Source organism: Apus apus, chromosome 2 (assembly GCF_020740795.1).
Source record: "Apus apus isolate bApuApu2 chromosome 2, bApuApu2.pri.cur, whole genome shotgun sequence".
NCBI classification, from domain to species: Eukaryota; Metazoa; Chordata; class Aves; order Apodiformes; family Apodidae; genus Apus; species Apus apus.
This window is the reverse complement of record NC_067283.1, coordinates 20,214,308-20,230,764: the sequence shown is the minus strand read 5'-3', so window position 1 is coordinate 20,230,764 and position 16,457 is coordinate 20,214,308. Positions and strand designations below refer to the sequence as shown.

At 36.8% G+C, this 16,457-nt stretch overlaps 1 protein-coding gene across 1 annotated transcript in view; it reads left to right on the top strand.

Moving 5' to 3' along the window:
- MALRD1 (MAM and LDL receptor class A domain containing 1) overlaps positions 1-16,247 on the top strand; it is a 200,688-nt gene extending 184,441 nt beyond the window's left edge. The window contains exons 36-40 of the mRNA XM_051609180.1: positions 7,759-7,841; positions 7,930-8,020; positions 13,425-13,500; positions 15,333-15,389; positions 16,119-16,247. Coding sequence (XP_051465140.1) covers positions 7,759-7,841; positions 7,930-8,020; positions 13,425-13,500; positions 15,333-15,389; positions 16,119-16,247 — 436 coding nt within the window. The remainder of the gene's footprint in view (positions 1-7,758; positions 7,842-7,929; positions 8,021-13,424; positions 13,501-15,332; positions 15,390-16,118) is intronic.
- Positions 16,248-16,457: the final 210 nt, after the last annotated feature.

Sequence of the window (16,457 nt, the reverse complement as noted above, 5' to 3'; positions counted from 1 at the left end):
CTGTTCTAAGCAGCTCACTCCAGTGCATATCATTAAGTTCCTAGCTTCTAAAACTTACTCTGACAAGGACTCCCCACCACTATGTGACAAATAGCTTCCTTATTATTAGTTTAAGATGTATTTCCTTTCAGTTTGATTGAACACTCTAGATGATAGACAGCAACACACAATGTTTCCTCCTTTACTATATATCATTTGTTTACCTTCATCATATCTGCTCCCACTCGTCTTCTGTATAAATATAATCTGATCACTTCAGTCTCTGCCATATGATTTTAATCACTGTAATCTCTAATATCTTCTATTTTACTCTTTATGCATAGTGCATGCTTTCATGATACAAACTGAGCAGTTACTTTCATTGAATAATCTATGAGGATGCCCAGATCTTTTTTCAGAGTGCTTATATTTCATTTGGAATCTGTTTTTAGCTCATGTTACTCTGCCTCATGTTGACTCTTGTATTTTTCCAGTCATTTTAGCATTTTCTAGATTAGAAGCATATATCTGTGCTCTGAATTCCAGGCCCTTGTTATCACATACAGCCACACCACATTATTCTATTCAGAAGTTTAATTAGGTTTCTTTTATAGCCAGCTATGGGGAATTCTTGCCTTGCATGTTCCTCCCTACTTTTGCTGTGTTACTGGGAGTTCACAGCATTTGAGGTTCTTTGGAGTGCATGGTACCAGATACAGAGGATAACAGTTGACTCTTCTAAAGTGACATAGAATCATAGAATCATAGAATCATAGAATCCTAGGGGTTGGAAGGGACCTCAAAAGATCATCTAGTCCAACCCCCCCGCCAGAGCAGGGTCACCTAGAGTACATCACACAGGAAGGCGTCCAGGCGGGTTTTGAATGTCTCCATACTATGAGATATGTCTCACATACTATGAGAATGCTAGGAAAATCATAGAATTATAGAATGACTAGAGTTGGAAGGGACATTAAAGATCATCTAATTCCAACCCCCCTGCATGGACAGGGACACCTTCCACTAGACCAGGTTGCTCAAAGCCCCACCCAACCTGGCCTTCCAAGGAGGTGTCATCCACAACCTCCCAGGGCAACCTGTTCCAGTGTCTCACCACTCTCACACTAAAGAATTTCTTCCTAATGTCTAACATAAATCTACCCTCTTCCAGCTTAAAACCATAAGCCTTGTCCTATCACTACACACCCTGGTAAAAAGTCCCTCCCCAGCTTTCCTGTAGGCACTCTTCAGGTACTGGAAGGCTTCTAGAAGGTCTCTCCAGAGCCTTCTCAACTCCAGGCTAAACAACCCCAACTCTCTTAGCCTGTCTTCATAGGAGAAGTGCTCCAGCTCTCTGATCTTTGTGGCCCTTCTCCAGACTCCCTCCAAGAGCTCTGTGTCCTTCCTGTGTTGAGGGCTCCAGAACTGGACACAGTACTCCAGGTGGAGTCTCACAAGAGCAGAGCAGAGAGGAAAAATCACCTCCCTAGATCTGCTGGCCATACTTCTTTTAATGCAGCCCAGGACATGGTTGGCCTTCTGGGCTGCAAGTGTACTTTGCAAGTAGTACCAGAAGTGTGCACAGCATTTCAGAGAACGTTTCTCTCCTAGTGGGTTGATGTGCCCTTATCTACATGCTACAGCTTCTTGTACTACTCTGGTTTCCTTTGTTTTCCCCTAAGGTTACATAGGATTGCTAACTTCAACTCACCTTGTGATGTATCCAGATATTGTACTGTAGATGCCTTGCTAACAGTGATATTTGAATGTTTGATCTGAAGCTCGACATTTCAGTTTAACATCCTCTTTGCTCATCTTTTCCAAGAGAGGTTCCTCCTTGTCCCACATCTCCTCTGAGCTTAATAATGAATAGAATAATGAGACTCCTAATTCCAGCTACAGTCAGCAGACAACAGTTTTAATTCACCAGAAGTATGATATCTTCTGAGGCCATTCATAAGACATTTACTACTGGAGTTTTATATACTTTGATTCAGCAACAAAGGCTAATCAGAAAGTATGGGGTTTTTAATATATTCTTAATAACGGTTAAACTGCAGAAAACTATATTTCTGAAGTAGAGGCTACTTTTTTTCTTATAATGGAATGAAAAGTTGCATTTTTCATCATATCCACAGGCATCTAGTGAAGCTTATTTTGCATAATACTGACCACAAAGGCCAGTGAGCAGAGAAACAACTTCTACACTGATATAGAAGGGGAATTTAAAGTTTTCCACAAATAACTAAGTTGTGTGTTGGGGTTTTTTTCCACCTGTTTACTCTGTCACTACTCGTGGAGTAGTCTGCACTCCAATAGGTATGACACAACTCCTGAGTAATGTCAGCACTCGTGTGTAATGATTCCCATATCATATATTGTAAACATAGCAAATGTGCTATAAATGTATGATAAACACAACAATGGCAAATCTGGGTTTCCACATAAGGTGCTGGCTTGGAGCATTGTAGTAAATTCATAAGTACAGTCTCTAAATAATACTACAAAGTGTGCAGTCACACCCCTTATTTTAATACACAGGAAAATATAATTTACTTATGAAATTTCTGTGTGTAGAAGCAACTCTGGTCACTGTTGTTTGTCTAGAGGCTAATTTTTCTGATTTCTCTCCGTTACTTGAGCAATTCCTTTTACACATCTGAGTAGATTAAAATAAATAAGTAAAAAAAATTTTTCTATAGGAATTTCCATGATTACAAAATATGATTAACATTGCAGGATAATTTCTTAATGTTCAGTCTGCCTTTCAGTACAAATCTTTTTAAGGTAAAAAACACTGGGACTTAAATTGTTAAATATGAAGAAGTGCAGAGGAAATGCTGAATGAATATTTAGTATTCAATGCTCTGAATGTTTCTACATAACACTATACATGATTTAATATTTTTTTTAAGTGTTTATCAGGTTCATCACAAAACATGAAGGCTCTTGAAAAAAGTGAAACCAATACAGTATGTTGACAAAAGCTAACGACTTGCAGACATTAAGACGGAGAACACAGCTTAATACTGACAAATTTCAGTCATTCTTAAACATTAGCAATTACTGTTGTTGGGGGGGGGAGAGGGGAATTTAAAAAAATAAATAAATAAAAAAGAGGAAAGCAAAAAACTGGAGCAAATAGTTGCACAAGTAAGGAATCAGATGCCAAGAGGAAAATGAGCAATCAAGTACACATTGGTACTTATTTTGAGTTTTGCATATTCTAAAATTGATACAACACAAAGTTTGATATTCTGAAATGCAGCAGTGTTTCAGCCAGACACATTATTGTACATTAAACCTGCCCTGGATAACCATCAAAAACAACAAAATGCTTATCTGGGTTTTATTTTTCATTCTGAGTGAGATGAGCCATAACTGCAGGTACAGGATGCAGCAACACAAGCAATGCTAAATTAATTCCTCTGCATAAACAATATCTGTGTTAGGAAATAATGAGCTGGAAATCCTAGAAGCAAATTTGGAGGGTTAAAATTCTCCCCTCCAGTGTGACTTCCCTGTAAGCACTTGCTAATAGCAGAAGACATTTTGTCAGGTAGGATAGATTAGGATGTGCACTGGGATGGAAGCATCCAAGTGCCATTTCATCTGTCTTTCTCTCTTGCTCCTCCTGTTTCAACTATGAGGATCTTCCTGTCTGAATAAATTGCAATGGCTATCTTTGCATTTCAGATAAGCTTAAAACTCATGTAAAATGTGCTGCTGCTAATTAGTGAAGATGTAATTAGTCCAAGGAAATTAATTGTACATAAATAATGTGAAATTTCAGCTTCATGGCTCAAGAGATAAATTCAGAGCCTTTTCAGAGTTGTCTGTCTTAAAAATAAAATAGCAGAAAAGGATTATTAAGGAAGCTCTTCAAAATTCCCATTACCCTGCTAATGAAGATTTAACACATTGCCCAGAAGACATGGTTGATCTGCACTTTGCAAGGTCCTTCCACCACATCAGCATTTGCACATGCCCAACTGCTCTCATCAGAAAGGAAGCTAATAGTGACTTTGAAGATGCAACTTCTCTGCCTCCCAGCTGAAAGTAAGCACTGTAAGTACAGCCGATGCAGAGCAGTGGGTAGGTAATTAAGAGTGTTCTCCTTCATTAACTAGACTTCAAGTGAGCCATCTCTTGGGTGTGTACTACAAGCTGTTCTGACCTACCTGGAGCTATTAGAGTCTTTAAAGTTCACTTCAGGATGGCATGTGTCAAGGACTGCCACAGTAGAAACTTCAAGTTTGACTTCGTTTCCTACACAGATGCCTGATATTATTACTGTTATTCACTATAAAATTTTGTAGTAACAGCCAAAGGACCAACTCTGGGGTTGAGAATGTTACTGTGATTGCAGCAGCACTGGAACAGGTATTCTGTGCCCTCAGTAGCAACACCTAAACAAACCTGTTCCATATCCTCCTAAACACTATGAACTAATACCACTTCATTTGTAACTTGCCTTTCACACCTTTTTTCCTGATATTTTTTTCTTGTTCCTTGATGAAAAGAGGGAGACTTCTGCTCTTTTATCAGCCATCCAGTTCTAAAGGCATTGGACAGAGTGTAAAGACTATGGGAAATGTCACCAGATGAGAACACCAACATTGCAACACCCACCTCACACAGTTGCAGAGAACTGCAGAGGCAGAAGCCTTCAGAGTCATACTCAGAGGAGTGGGTAGATGTACCTGAAAGGAGCCTACAGTAAAGCTGGAGAGGAACTTTTTATAAGGGCATATAGTGATAGGATGAGGGGGAATGGTTTTATGCTGAAAGAGAGTAGATTGAGGTTGGATATTAGGAAGAAATTCTTTACTTTGAGAGTGGTGAGACACTGGAACAGGTTGGCTAGGAAGTTATGGCTGCCCCATCCCTGGAAGTGTCCAAGGTCAGGTTGGATGGGACATTGAGCAACCTGGTCTAGTGAAGTTTCCTTGCCCATGGCAGGAGGGCTGGAATTTGATGATCTTTAAGGTCCCTTCCAACCCAAACGATTCTACAATTCTATGTATTTCAGTCCTTAAGGACAACAGGTTTTGTGTTTTGTTTATAAATTTTGGTTAACTTCCATAATAGTTTGATTGGTTGGTTGTAGTCTGCATTGGTTTCTGGATTTTATTTAATAGAATACCATATATATTATAAGTAATGAACAGCCAAACTATAGGAAGAGTTGAATTACAACCTGGATTTTTCTGACAGTCTTATGTTTTACACCAGTGCCAGGGATGACTGCTAGGTTCCCCTGTCGAAGATGAAAATGAACAAATAAATTAATGTATGAAGATACAAGTGGTAATTCTTAACCATCTGATATACTCACTCTTCAAGGTCGTAGTTGCTTAGCACTCCTTTTCTACCCCAGTCTTTGAGGATTATTTATGTTGCATTTATTTTCTTCTTCTTTTTGCCTTCCTCCTCCTGCTCCCTATAAACAGTCCCCATGCTTCACACATTACTATATTTGTCACACTTATTTGTTTTTAAATTGTCCTAATCACTTACAAAGTTTCAGAGATACTATATCTGTTTCACCTTAATCCATTTTTACCCTGTTTTTCTTACAAGCAATGGTAGTGTTATAAGGTGACACTTTTTGTAACAGACTAGTTCTACTCAGTGGAAAAGCATTTCACTGGTTAAAAATTACGTATTGATTGTCCAACTTCAGATTCCTAACTGTATGAGTTATGTAATATAAAACAATTCCATAGGGATTCAGAGTTTTCGAGGGGAATTATTAGTTGATTACAAAACCTGTATGTATGTATAAGAAGTCATCTGTAAGTCTAAAAGGTGTATAACTTTTTTATCAATAATTAAAACATAGCATGAATACATGGAAATATTTCAACAACAAATGGAAGCATAGTCTTTGACAATATATTTATACTACTGGGTAGTAGGATTTTTTTCTGTACTTCTACCAGTGCACACATTTGCTTTATGAGAACTACCTCTTCACAGCTCTGAGGTGAGTCATCCCTCAGTAGCTCCAGAGCAGCAGATGGCACCTCTCTTGCCATCTCTGACTAGTGCTTGTGCGCAGCTGCATATCTGTTTTCTCATCCTTTCTTTTACAGTCAAGTAAATTCTGCAGTGACAAGAAAGAGGGCAATTTTGGTTAAAAGCAGATCTAGCTCAGCATAAAATTGGGCAAATGAGGAGAAAAGAAATTATACAATTGAAAGCAATCAGAAAATTATTTGATGGGTGATTACCATCAGATTGCAATGCTTCTACATGGATCCACAGGGCTTGGTATGAGCCCAACAGCAATTTGAAATTTGTATAAAATCATCAGTCTGCTTAAAAGAACAGCTTATGAATTACATAATTTTTTGTAGTATGTTGGAGGAGGGCTGAAGGGACCAGGTATTTTCAGTCACTGAATACAATGGGTCTCCAGCTCAGCCAAAGCTGTCAGCTGAAATGATGCCACTTTTTCTTTAAAATGAACATGTCAGAATATGCCACTGGCTTCAGTCTCTAAAGCTAGGATTCATTAATATACTAATTACTAACCTTGAACAAGGTAACCCGTTAACCAAAGAAAACTCACAGCTGTAGGGTAAAATGTGTTAAATAAACCTCTCTTTGCCCACTGTGTTTGAGTAGGGCATGTTCTCTACCCACTATTTTTCAATGGTCCCCTGAGTTGCAACAAATCCCACTTCAACCACTGCTGGGCTTTAGTGAAGTCACCTTCCTCCTGTCATGTCTGAGACTGGGATATAGATATGATTTCCAGTATGCCCTGATCCTTTCAGTATTCTCCTGAATTTCACTGAGTCTGCAGACAGATGCTTCCTCCTCCTATCATCCTATCCTCTCCCTGCATCCACCATGCTCAGTCATTTTCCAGGAAAATTAAATACTTCTTTCCCTTGGGAGTGCCTCAGTGTGCAATTACTAGGGTACGGCACATAGGCAATACCACATGCTAAACCATTACAAGCAACACTAAATTCTCTTTCACATGTTCAAATAAAATATATTTAATATAAATATTTAATAGTGTATATGGGAGATTTTGTATTATACATTTAAGGGCAGGAGAGGAAACCATCATTACAAAGGAGAAATTACTTAAAACAAATTGATGACTGTGAAAAATACATCAGTGTTTCAGTGAGAAAGCAACTCAATATACACTCCCCCATTAGTCTGTGAAACTGTAAAGAGAAAAATAATTAGAAAATAAACTTATTTTCTATACATTTAACATTAGTAGGACTGAAAAAGGATTACTACCATAATTTCTTTTTGATGCTCCTTTAAAAAAAATGTTGAAAATTTATCAAGATTTACCAACGGCCATGCAGGTAATTGAAAAGTTGGTAGAAGGCAAACAAAAGAGAGATTAGGTGGGGGAAGAAAATAATCTTTCTCACCTCTAATCATGCATCTTTCTCTACATTAGGATCCCAGATCCTCAGCTCAGAAATTGATTTAACCCTCGGATGGGGGACAACAGGGAAATGAGTCAAATTTCTATTGCTGTGGGATAACAGTATGATGGCAACAAGGACAAGACAGTAAATTCTAATCTTTGAACTTTGTTTTAGTTTGTTTTTCTCCTTCTTAGGTTTGTTTCACATATTTCTCACATTCATGCTATTAGCTTTGATTCTGCTCTTTGTGATTCCTGTGTGAGCTTTAGTCACTGGCAGAAGTGTTCCAAATGACATTAATTTCTTGTGTGCTTGTCACTGTTTATGATTGTTGCTTCTCCCTTTTCAGAAATTTTTGTTTTATTCACAGATGTGGAAAAGAATGGAAAGGAAACCGTTGCCACATAAGTGCTAAGCCTCTTCAGCCTCCAACTTCAAGTCTCCTTCGAAATGGTGGGTCTGTGAGAAGATGTATCTTCCAAATAATTATTTAAGTGCTTCCCTTTACTTATTTCTGTCTTTGATTGCTCTGATTTTGCAGATATTTGGATTGGGTTGGGTATTGGCTTCTTACTGATTAAAATTACAGCTACTGCCTTGTATTTCCTTCTGAAGAAAAAAGCACCAGGAACGTAAGTGAAACTTTTCTGTAAAGCAGACACAAATGTGGCATAAAGCAATGGCAAACTGCCCAGCCTCTTTGGTTTTAACTTTTAAATCTCCCCCCAATCTGTTTGCCTTCATATGCAACACTAAGCATAAAGCCTAGCTTTGCAAAAAAAGATGACCTTAGCAGACCTCAGCTGGAAAAAATGAGTTACAACTTGCCTACTTAGCATGTTTTGATTTCAATATCGTATGACTATTCCTAAATTATAAAAGTCACCGTTTATCCACCTTAACAGTACTAACCCTGATTTTTGTACATGATCGTTGAATGTGACAAATAGAAGGTACTTGTGATTTCTCAAAACCTCCAAGGCCAAATTAGTTTCTTACAGACAGATTCACATCTCTTCATGAAGCTATCAAGTACCACATGCATCTGGGGTGGGACTTTTTTGCCCTAAATATTTCAATATTTACACACATTTGAGAACTTCTCCTGTGATAACTGGATGGAATTAAAGAAGGGGGAGGGTTCTACTTTAAAATACAAGTTTTCCTTAAAAGCCTTTAATAGGTTGGAAAAAATGCAAACTGTGAAACTGCAGAATTACTTGACCTTTTTCACAGATCATAGCGTTTGCTTCCTCTTCTTGAGTTACTACAGACACACTCACAATCTGACTTTCTGTTTTAATGTTTTATTTGTCATCTTAATCAGTGGTTCTTTGTATGTGTCTCAGCAATGTCACCGTATCTGTTCCTTTCACCCATTTCCCCTGCCACTTGATCTCACACCCACTACCTAATACTGCCATCTTGAACAAGGATGACCCCAGTACAGGCCTCTTGGCTTGTGGTACTAGGACCCATCTTACTCGTGGTGAATGAGTGCTCTAGATAGTGATTTTTAATTTTTATTTTTTTTTTTTCAAAATCTGCATTTCTTCCATTGGTACTATGCTTGCTATTAGTACTGTGTAAATAGCAATGAAATTATCTTCTGACATCCTACAGCATAAAATGCAGCCTCAGTAAAAGCAAAAATAATCAGCAAAGTTATTGGTGGTTTGTTTCAAAATGTATTTCAAGTGCTTTGGATAACAATACAAGTAGTACTAGAGCTGTGTCTTCATCCAGTTATTTGATTTCAGAAGTTTTTTTCTTCCAAATTTGAGATTTTAAAATATATTCTGCTGTTCCTTATTTTCCTCTAACACTTTTATTTCTCCTCTGTCCATCTGTTGACTTATTCTGCTAGATCCTTCTTTGTCAGCAAGTACCTACCACTGTCCTTTCCTCCCTTTCAGTAATTCCTGTTGTGTATTACCTTGTCCATTTTCATGTTGTTAGATTTCTCTCACCCCTCATTTTCTACTCCAGAATTCATCTTCAAAGCTGTCTCTTCTCCTTTATCTTGTGATCTGCTATAGACCTTTCCCTCTTTGAGGATATTGTTATCTCCCAAACTATCTACTAGATTGTGCAGGCTCTGGCTCTTGTCCTGATGTTATTACTGCTGACATGACTCACAACACTGCATGCTACCCTTGACATGTAGAGCTGTCTATGGACACAGAAGCAAAACGTTCAAGCAGGAACATTTAGTGGTTGTGCTGCTGTTAATTGAGTGCATAGCTTCACCCACTTTCTTTATGTCTGCTTCCTCTTCTGTAAAGTGAGAATAATATCATTTCCTTATCTTACTTCACAGAGGGTTTAAGACTTAATTCATTCACATTTCTGCAAGCTGCTAAGGTACATATAAGGAAAGGCATGTCAGAAGTGCAAGATAAGTTGTATTTTAAGAGCTGCTTGATTTTTTTTTTTTTGTAATTTCAATTAATATTTTTGTGGGTGGAAAAAAAAGGCAAATATTTTTTTCTCAAAATGTGTTTGATGGTGTTTTAATTTAAAAAAATATTTTTTTTTCTTACATTATTTTTCCTCGTCTCTAAACACTTTCTTTTACCTTTTTTTTTTTTTTTTCCGTATAAATGTCTTCTTAAGGGTTACTGCACTGCCATGCACTTCTCTTCTACCCACATATCTGTATTCAAGGAATATTTTTTCCTTCCTCACAATTATACCTGTTAAAAAAATAGTCTTTTTTGTACATTTAAAGTTACCCCATTGCAATATGATGCCAAACACTTAGATGTCCTATTAGGTATGTAATAAAACTGAGATTAATGAGAATCTTCTTATTATTGCACTAAGAAACTATTATAAACCTGACATGAAGAGAATGAGAGCTGGGAAACAGAGGGTGAGATAGTTTACCCATAAAAGATCATGCTAGTCTTGATTGTTTTCAGTGGAGCTGACAAAAAGGTAAGTGATAATGATGGAAATTTTTGTGATTTCAAGTTTTGTCTGTTAGGAATTGACTAAGATTGTCACCCATGGTACAGAATAAAAATATTTTTATGGTTTTTAATCACAGTTGACTTAACATGTAAGTTAAAATGCATTTATAGGTATATTATCAAGAAATAATCTAGCTAATCAATGGAAATTGTATTAAAATTGTGAAATTCTGAGAACAGTGAAATCTGAAAATTTGAATTTGAGAAAATAAGTTCATCCAGGCAGTTTGTTTCTCCCTTTTCAACTACCTAGAGCCTAACATGGTTTGGTATATAAAAATCACAGCTGGAGACATAGTAGAAAAGGAAGGCAAGGTATTCCTTAACTGCTTAATCAGTAATCAGAAGTGACTACTCAAAATACAGCCAATGTTATCATGCTGAAGTTTGGATCTTTAAGATAAAGCTTTAGAGTATGAAGTTGCTTGTGTTGCGTAAGTCTGTAAAATGTACAATGTGACAGCACCACACAGAGGCATGAGATTTTACTCTTTTTTTTTTTTTTTTTAAGTGTGCATATGAATGATACTTTCCTACAATTCTTTTTCACTTCAAAGGCTTGTGTCTGCTTATAGCATTCCTGGGTCCTGTTGTTTTCTTAAAGTCATTAGGAGTGTCTGCTTGGCTGTCCTTTCACAAGGAAGCTTTCACACACATGAGCACATATTTTCTGCCTTTTCATAAATTCCTTTGCTAGCTATTCCTTAATAATTTCTACTAGTGTCTCCTTTTTCTTAAGTGGCACAGAACCACATATGCAGGCATTGACAGATGGTTCTCCAGATGCACATTAAAAGTTGTAGTTGCTAGCTTCCAGGACATTCTAAAATTTTAAAATGGAGTGCAGGTCCATGTATGTCTCAATTTAAACAGCACAGGAACGTGCACAAGAGCTGAAGAAGGAGTTTCTGAGTCAAACAGAACTATTTTTTTTCACCAGAAAACCAGGTACCAGGCAGTAGTGGTAGGCTGGAGACCCCTTAGACAATTACTGGCTATGAAGTTGCCACCGACAGTAGTCAGAATCTGAGAGCCATATTTATTCCTCTTGTTTGTCACTGGAAAGACTGATAGTGCCCTAACATTTCCTTTCCACCCAGAAAGAATGCATTGCTTCCCCTTTGCTCTCTCCTTCTCCTTCCTTAGGAAGAATTCCATCTCTGATCTGCAGCCTTTTAACTCTTCAGTAGGAGTTTAAACTTCTGGCTTCAGTAGAAGCCATCATACACATTTATTTCCTATTGAACAAAAGCAGCCTACTACATGGCTTGGCAGAAGAGTTCTTCATTACCACAATGGCATTCAGATATGCAAGCTACTTCCCAGTTCCCAGCTGGGGATATGTGAAACTTTTGTATAGAAACTCCAAAGCAGAGGAAGCTTCTAAGTTTCTCACATGTCTGTTCAGGCTCCAGAGATGACATGCTCCAGTCCCTAAGGGAAAGCTGCCAGCTTACTCCACTCCTTCAGTGGCATCTGTCCTTGCTGACCACATAGAAGCAAAGCTTCATTTTAGCTTCCATCCAGCTGCATTCTCATGCTTCATTTTACTTGAAAAAGTGAGAATTAAACACTTCCACCCAACTAAGCTATGAGCCTTTGCTGTTGCCTCCAAAGCAGTCAATGCCTCTGGATCCTTTCAGCTTGTTTCTTTCCTGTTCTTGATCTGTGCCATCAGCTGCAATGTTAATGTACCACAGCTGTTATCAGTGCTGTCAGTCTTAATGAACACAGAACATTAAATTTGCCAAAGCTTATCAAAACCCAGAGTTAGGTTCTTGTACTGATTTAACTCATAAGGTGAAATATTTCTGTAGCTTGCTTGTGCCTTCCTCCTAAGCATTCATTCTGGTTTTAGTTCTTAGCAAAATAAATCATACTTTGTGCCTTCCCTGTGGCTCTCACTGAGGAACAACAGCTTCCCTTCCCAACATCTCCATTGGCTGTGTCCCTGTGTCTGCTCTTGTCACCTCAGTCCTGTCTGCCACAGTAACCCAGAGCTTGTCTATCATTTCCTAGGGAGAACTTGCTTAAGCCATCTGTAGGAACAGCTTTGCAATAAAAACACTTTTAATACAAGAAAATCCATCTATCAATCAATGAGACTGAGTATTAGCTTTGGGGAGCTTTTTTAGAATACTGTACAAATACAAATTTCTATGTACACAAAGGCATGTATATGCCCTTATTCATAAAAGCATTAGTGAAAGAAAAAAAAAATAAGCAAACAACTAAACGCATCTCTTTAAAAGCAAAGATGAAAAAAAGGAAGTGTTCGGCTTCACTCTTCAGTAATTCTAACTAATGCAACTCTTGTTTTCTGTGTGGCATTAGAACAGTTTTGATGATTTCAGGCATTGTGGAATATTAGCAAGCAGTCACCTATATGGAAAAAGAAAATTAGATGTAAGCAGAAAGATCCATCTCCAAATATTCTTTGCTTTTGCACAACGAATGGGATTAACTGCACAGGTCATAAGTGCTTCCAAAAAATGAAATAGGTGAAGGCCTGTGTCAGGAAAGCGTATCTTTAAACTTCTACCTGAGGTAATGGATATAAGGCTCGTAATTAGTACAATTTATCCTATTCATCTATTATAAGTTGCCTGACGCATTGTGTTCTTTCATGAAACCTTTGCATTCCAGAGTTTCAGTGATTCTTTAAATCTTTCTGACTTTGTTGCAAAGGTATGGGGAACCTCTAAAATCCCAGCTCTTTCTTAATTATTGGGGAAAAAGAATAATAAAAAATTAAGAGTTCTTATAGCAACTAAATAAAGTTCTTAAACTCAAAACCTAAGACCACATTAACTGATTTGCTCATGTGATACAAGCAAAACAGACAGAACATGACCTCAACACATGCAAACATGTTATAGCAATGAAACTTTAGCTAATCTCATGTTTTATTTAGTGTACAGCACTGTATCTGCATTTTATGAATACCTAATAGCTTACCCAAAAGCAAAAATATTATTAGCAGAAACCTGAAACTGTCTGTTTCATTGACAACCTGTGTGATGTTCTGGGTGTTTCTTTGTCATTTTATTGACTTTTTAAGGAAACTGAAGGAAACTGCTATTGCTTCATTTTCCAACCCATTGTATGAAGACCTTTGTTCATCTGGGAAAGTAAAGGTAAGTAGCAATAGATGCTTGTATACATACAGAAAAATATGAGGCTGCAGTTCTCAAATAAGTTTTCTATTAAAACTAACAGTGTAATCCCTCACTGAATGCTATTTAATAGCAGAAGTTAGAATTGAAAATTGCTGAATCACTCAGGTCAGTTCCAGTGACTTTTCAAAACATAGGAAGATTTAAATTGAACTCAGTTTTGAGAACATCTTGATGTTTATAACTAATCCTGATTGCAGGCTGTTGAATATGAGAAAAATATAGTTTTGGATTAAATAGTTAGCCAGACATAGAAGAAAAAGCTTCTTTGACCTGTCTCCTTTTACTTATGGGGAAAAAGAGAACAAAAAACCAAACCAACAACAACAACAAAAGAAACAAAACCAAACAAAACCAAAACCAACCGAAAAACAAAAATCAAACCAAAACAAACAAAAAAACCCCACAACAACAAAAAAACCCCAATACAGCACAACCAAAAAATCCCCACCAAAAAAACAAACAAAACAACAACAACAAAACAAACACTCAACAAATAAAAAAATACCACCATTAACAAAACCACAAAATGCATTATTCAGCAAAAAAGTTGCCTTTGCAGACTCAATTTTATACAATAGTTTATAACATTTCCCAATAACTTACATATGCATTACTATTCCCATCATTGTAAAATTCACCTTGACACTAAACAAACACTTGGTCACACATTTCCCTAGTTGCCATATATTGATCACAATTAAGAGACAGCTAGAGTCACAAAGACATTTGTGAATAAAATATATATCTAAAATTGAACATACTTCAACAAAAGATTTCAATGCAAGATTCAATTTTCAAATTAAAGAGATAGCAAAACCTTTGCTTTACATTAACAGAAGAAATATGATTGACTCAAAATGTAGTTATCTTTGCTATTTATTTAATAATTGAAAATAATACAGACAAAGCTTCTTGGAGCTAAGAGGATAAAAAATTGTTTAAGACATCCTTCTTGCCCTCATTTGATACTACCCTTATTAGCATTGAAAGAACTAGTCTTGGTTTGAAACAGAAAATAAAACTTCCTAGTCCTTTCCACAGTCAGTAGTATAAGATTCCACTGCAGCTTTGAGTAGGATTAACTATGACATGCCATTTCCTTTCTATAAATGTTTCCTTACACCTGATTTTAGAGACATTAGATCAAATTAATTCACTTACAGATTGGGGTTTGTGAGAGCTCCAAGTTGGAAACATTCCCATCACAATCATGTCCAATTTATCAGGACATTTTTATTTTGGTTGAAATAGTTTCCTGACCGGCTTCATTTAATAGCAAGCTGAGAAACAGAAGCACAGTGTCAGGAAAGACATTTTCATAGAAGACAGCCCCAGGCACTGTGAAGTCCAGTGCTGTACCACATTTTCTTCTGTTTTCTTTAAGACTGAGAAAATATGTGCTTTCACTAATTCTTCCTTTAAAAGGGAAATAAGAGATACGAGTTTTCTGAGTCTGATGAGCCTCACATCTTAATGGTGTATCAAAAGATACAATCAAACAGAACAGGAAAACACGAGCAACAGCTCTAATCTCCAGCTGAATACAAGTTACACACTTGTGGCTGGGTGTCTCTAAGTTCCATAAGGAAAGAACAATTCTCCATAGACCTTTCTGAACACTGAAACCATGCAGGCCTAGCATTGCCACACACTTGCCTACCACATTGCCTCATAGTTTCAGATCCATAGAGCATGTTACTGAGACAGCCACATGGAAGGATATTTTTGAAATATTACTTACAGCTCACTAAAAATATTCTGAAGCAGTTGTGTTTTTTTTCTTTTTATAGTCTACTGAGTATGCCACCTCACCTGCCGTTCAAATCAGTGTTTCTCCATGGCATGAGGTATGTAATAACATTTCTCTTCTAAAGTAGGATATATGTTGGGGTATATATCCTACTTTAGAAATAAAATTCATTTGCAGAGGAAAGGGAAAAAAGTCACTTATAATAAATGGTATATTGCTGCTCACAATGTGAGCACCTCTGGAAATCTGAGAGAGATTACCAGAAGTGGATTGGCTGACAAGGACCTTTTAACAGCAATTTCATTACTGTTGCTTGGCACAGCTACTTGTTAGACCATAAAGTAGTTCAACACTTTCCAGTCAGGTAGATGCTGAAGAAAATACTTAAGAACTTCAGAGGTCCTTACCTGTAAAGTTCATGTTACCTCTTTCTTCACACATTCCTCCTTCAAAAAAATTAGAACCAGTCATTTAGATTATAATACCATGTACCAAAATCAATGAACCACTGCAGTTACACTACTGCATACAGATTATCCTAAAATAAGCAAGAGTACTGAAGACAAGTAAAACAAAGTAGGAATGGATGCAGAAGAAGATTAAATGACCTACCAGGTGTATGTGGCCAATAATGATTTTGGTGGAGCTATGTTTCAATTTTTATCAGCTAAAATCCAGTCTAGAAAGGTCAGAAATTTTATAGTTTTCTTTGAACTTAACATCATATGCTACTTCTGTAATTAATCTTCAGCCATTCATATGTCCATTCTAACAAATTAACTGAACTATTTATGTTCTAAATTTCATTCTATCTTTTTCCTTTTAGTATCCATTTAGTGAAAATGTGAATGTTACTTCTTTTCCAAATCCTCTCTATGGTGAAGCATCAGAAGACATGGAGAAATTATGCAATTCCTTGAAAAAAGGCATAAAACCTGATCAATGTTGCCTGTAACTTTTTGCTTGAAGATTTGTTCTAATAACTGGAAGTATGTAATGATACTGTAGTGTTTGCAATATGAATGAATAACTTCACATAATAATTCATTTATTAAAATGCTTATATCCAGAAAGCAACTTTATAATAAAAATTAAATCTATACATAAGTAAAACATATATATAGTCTCTGTCATTTATGTTGGTGCAGAAGGAGATTGGTAACTA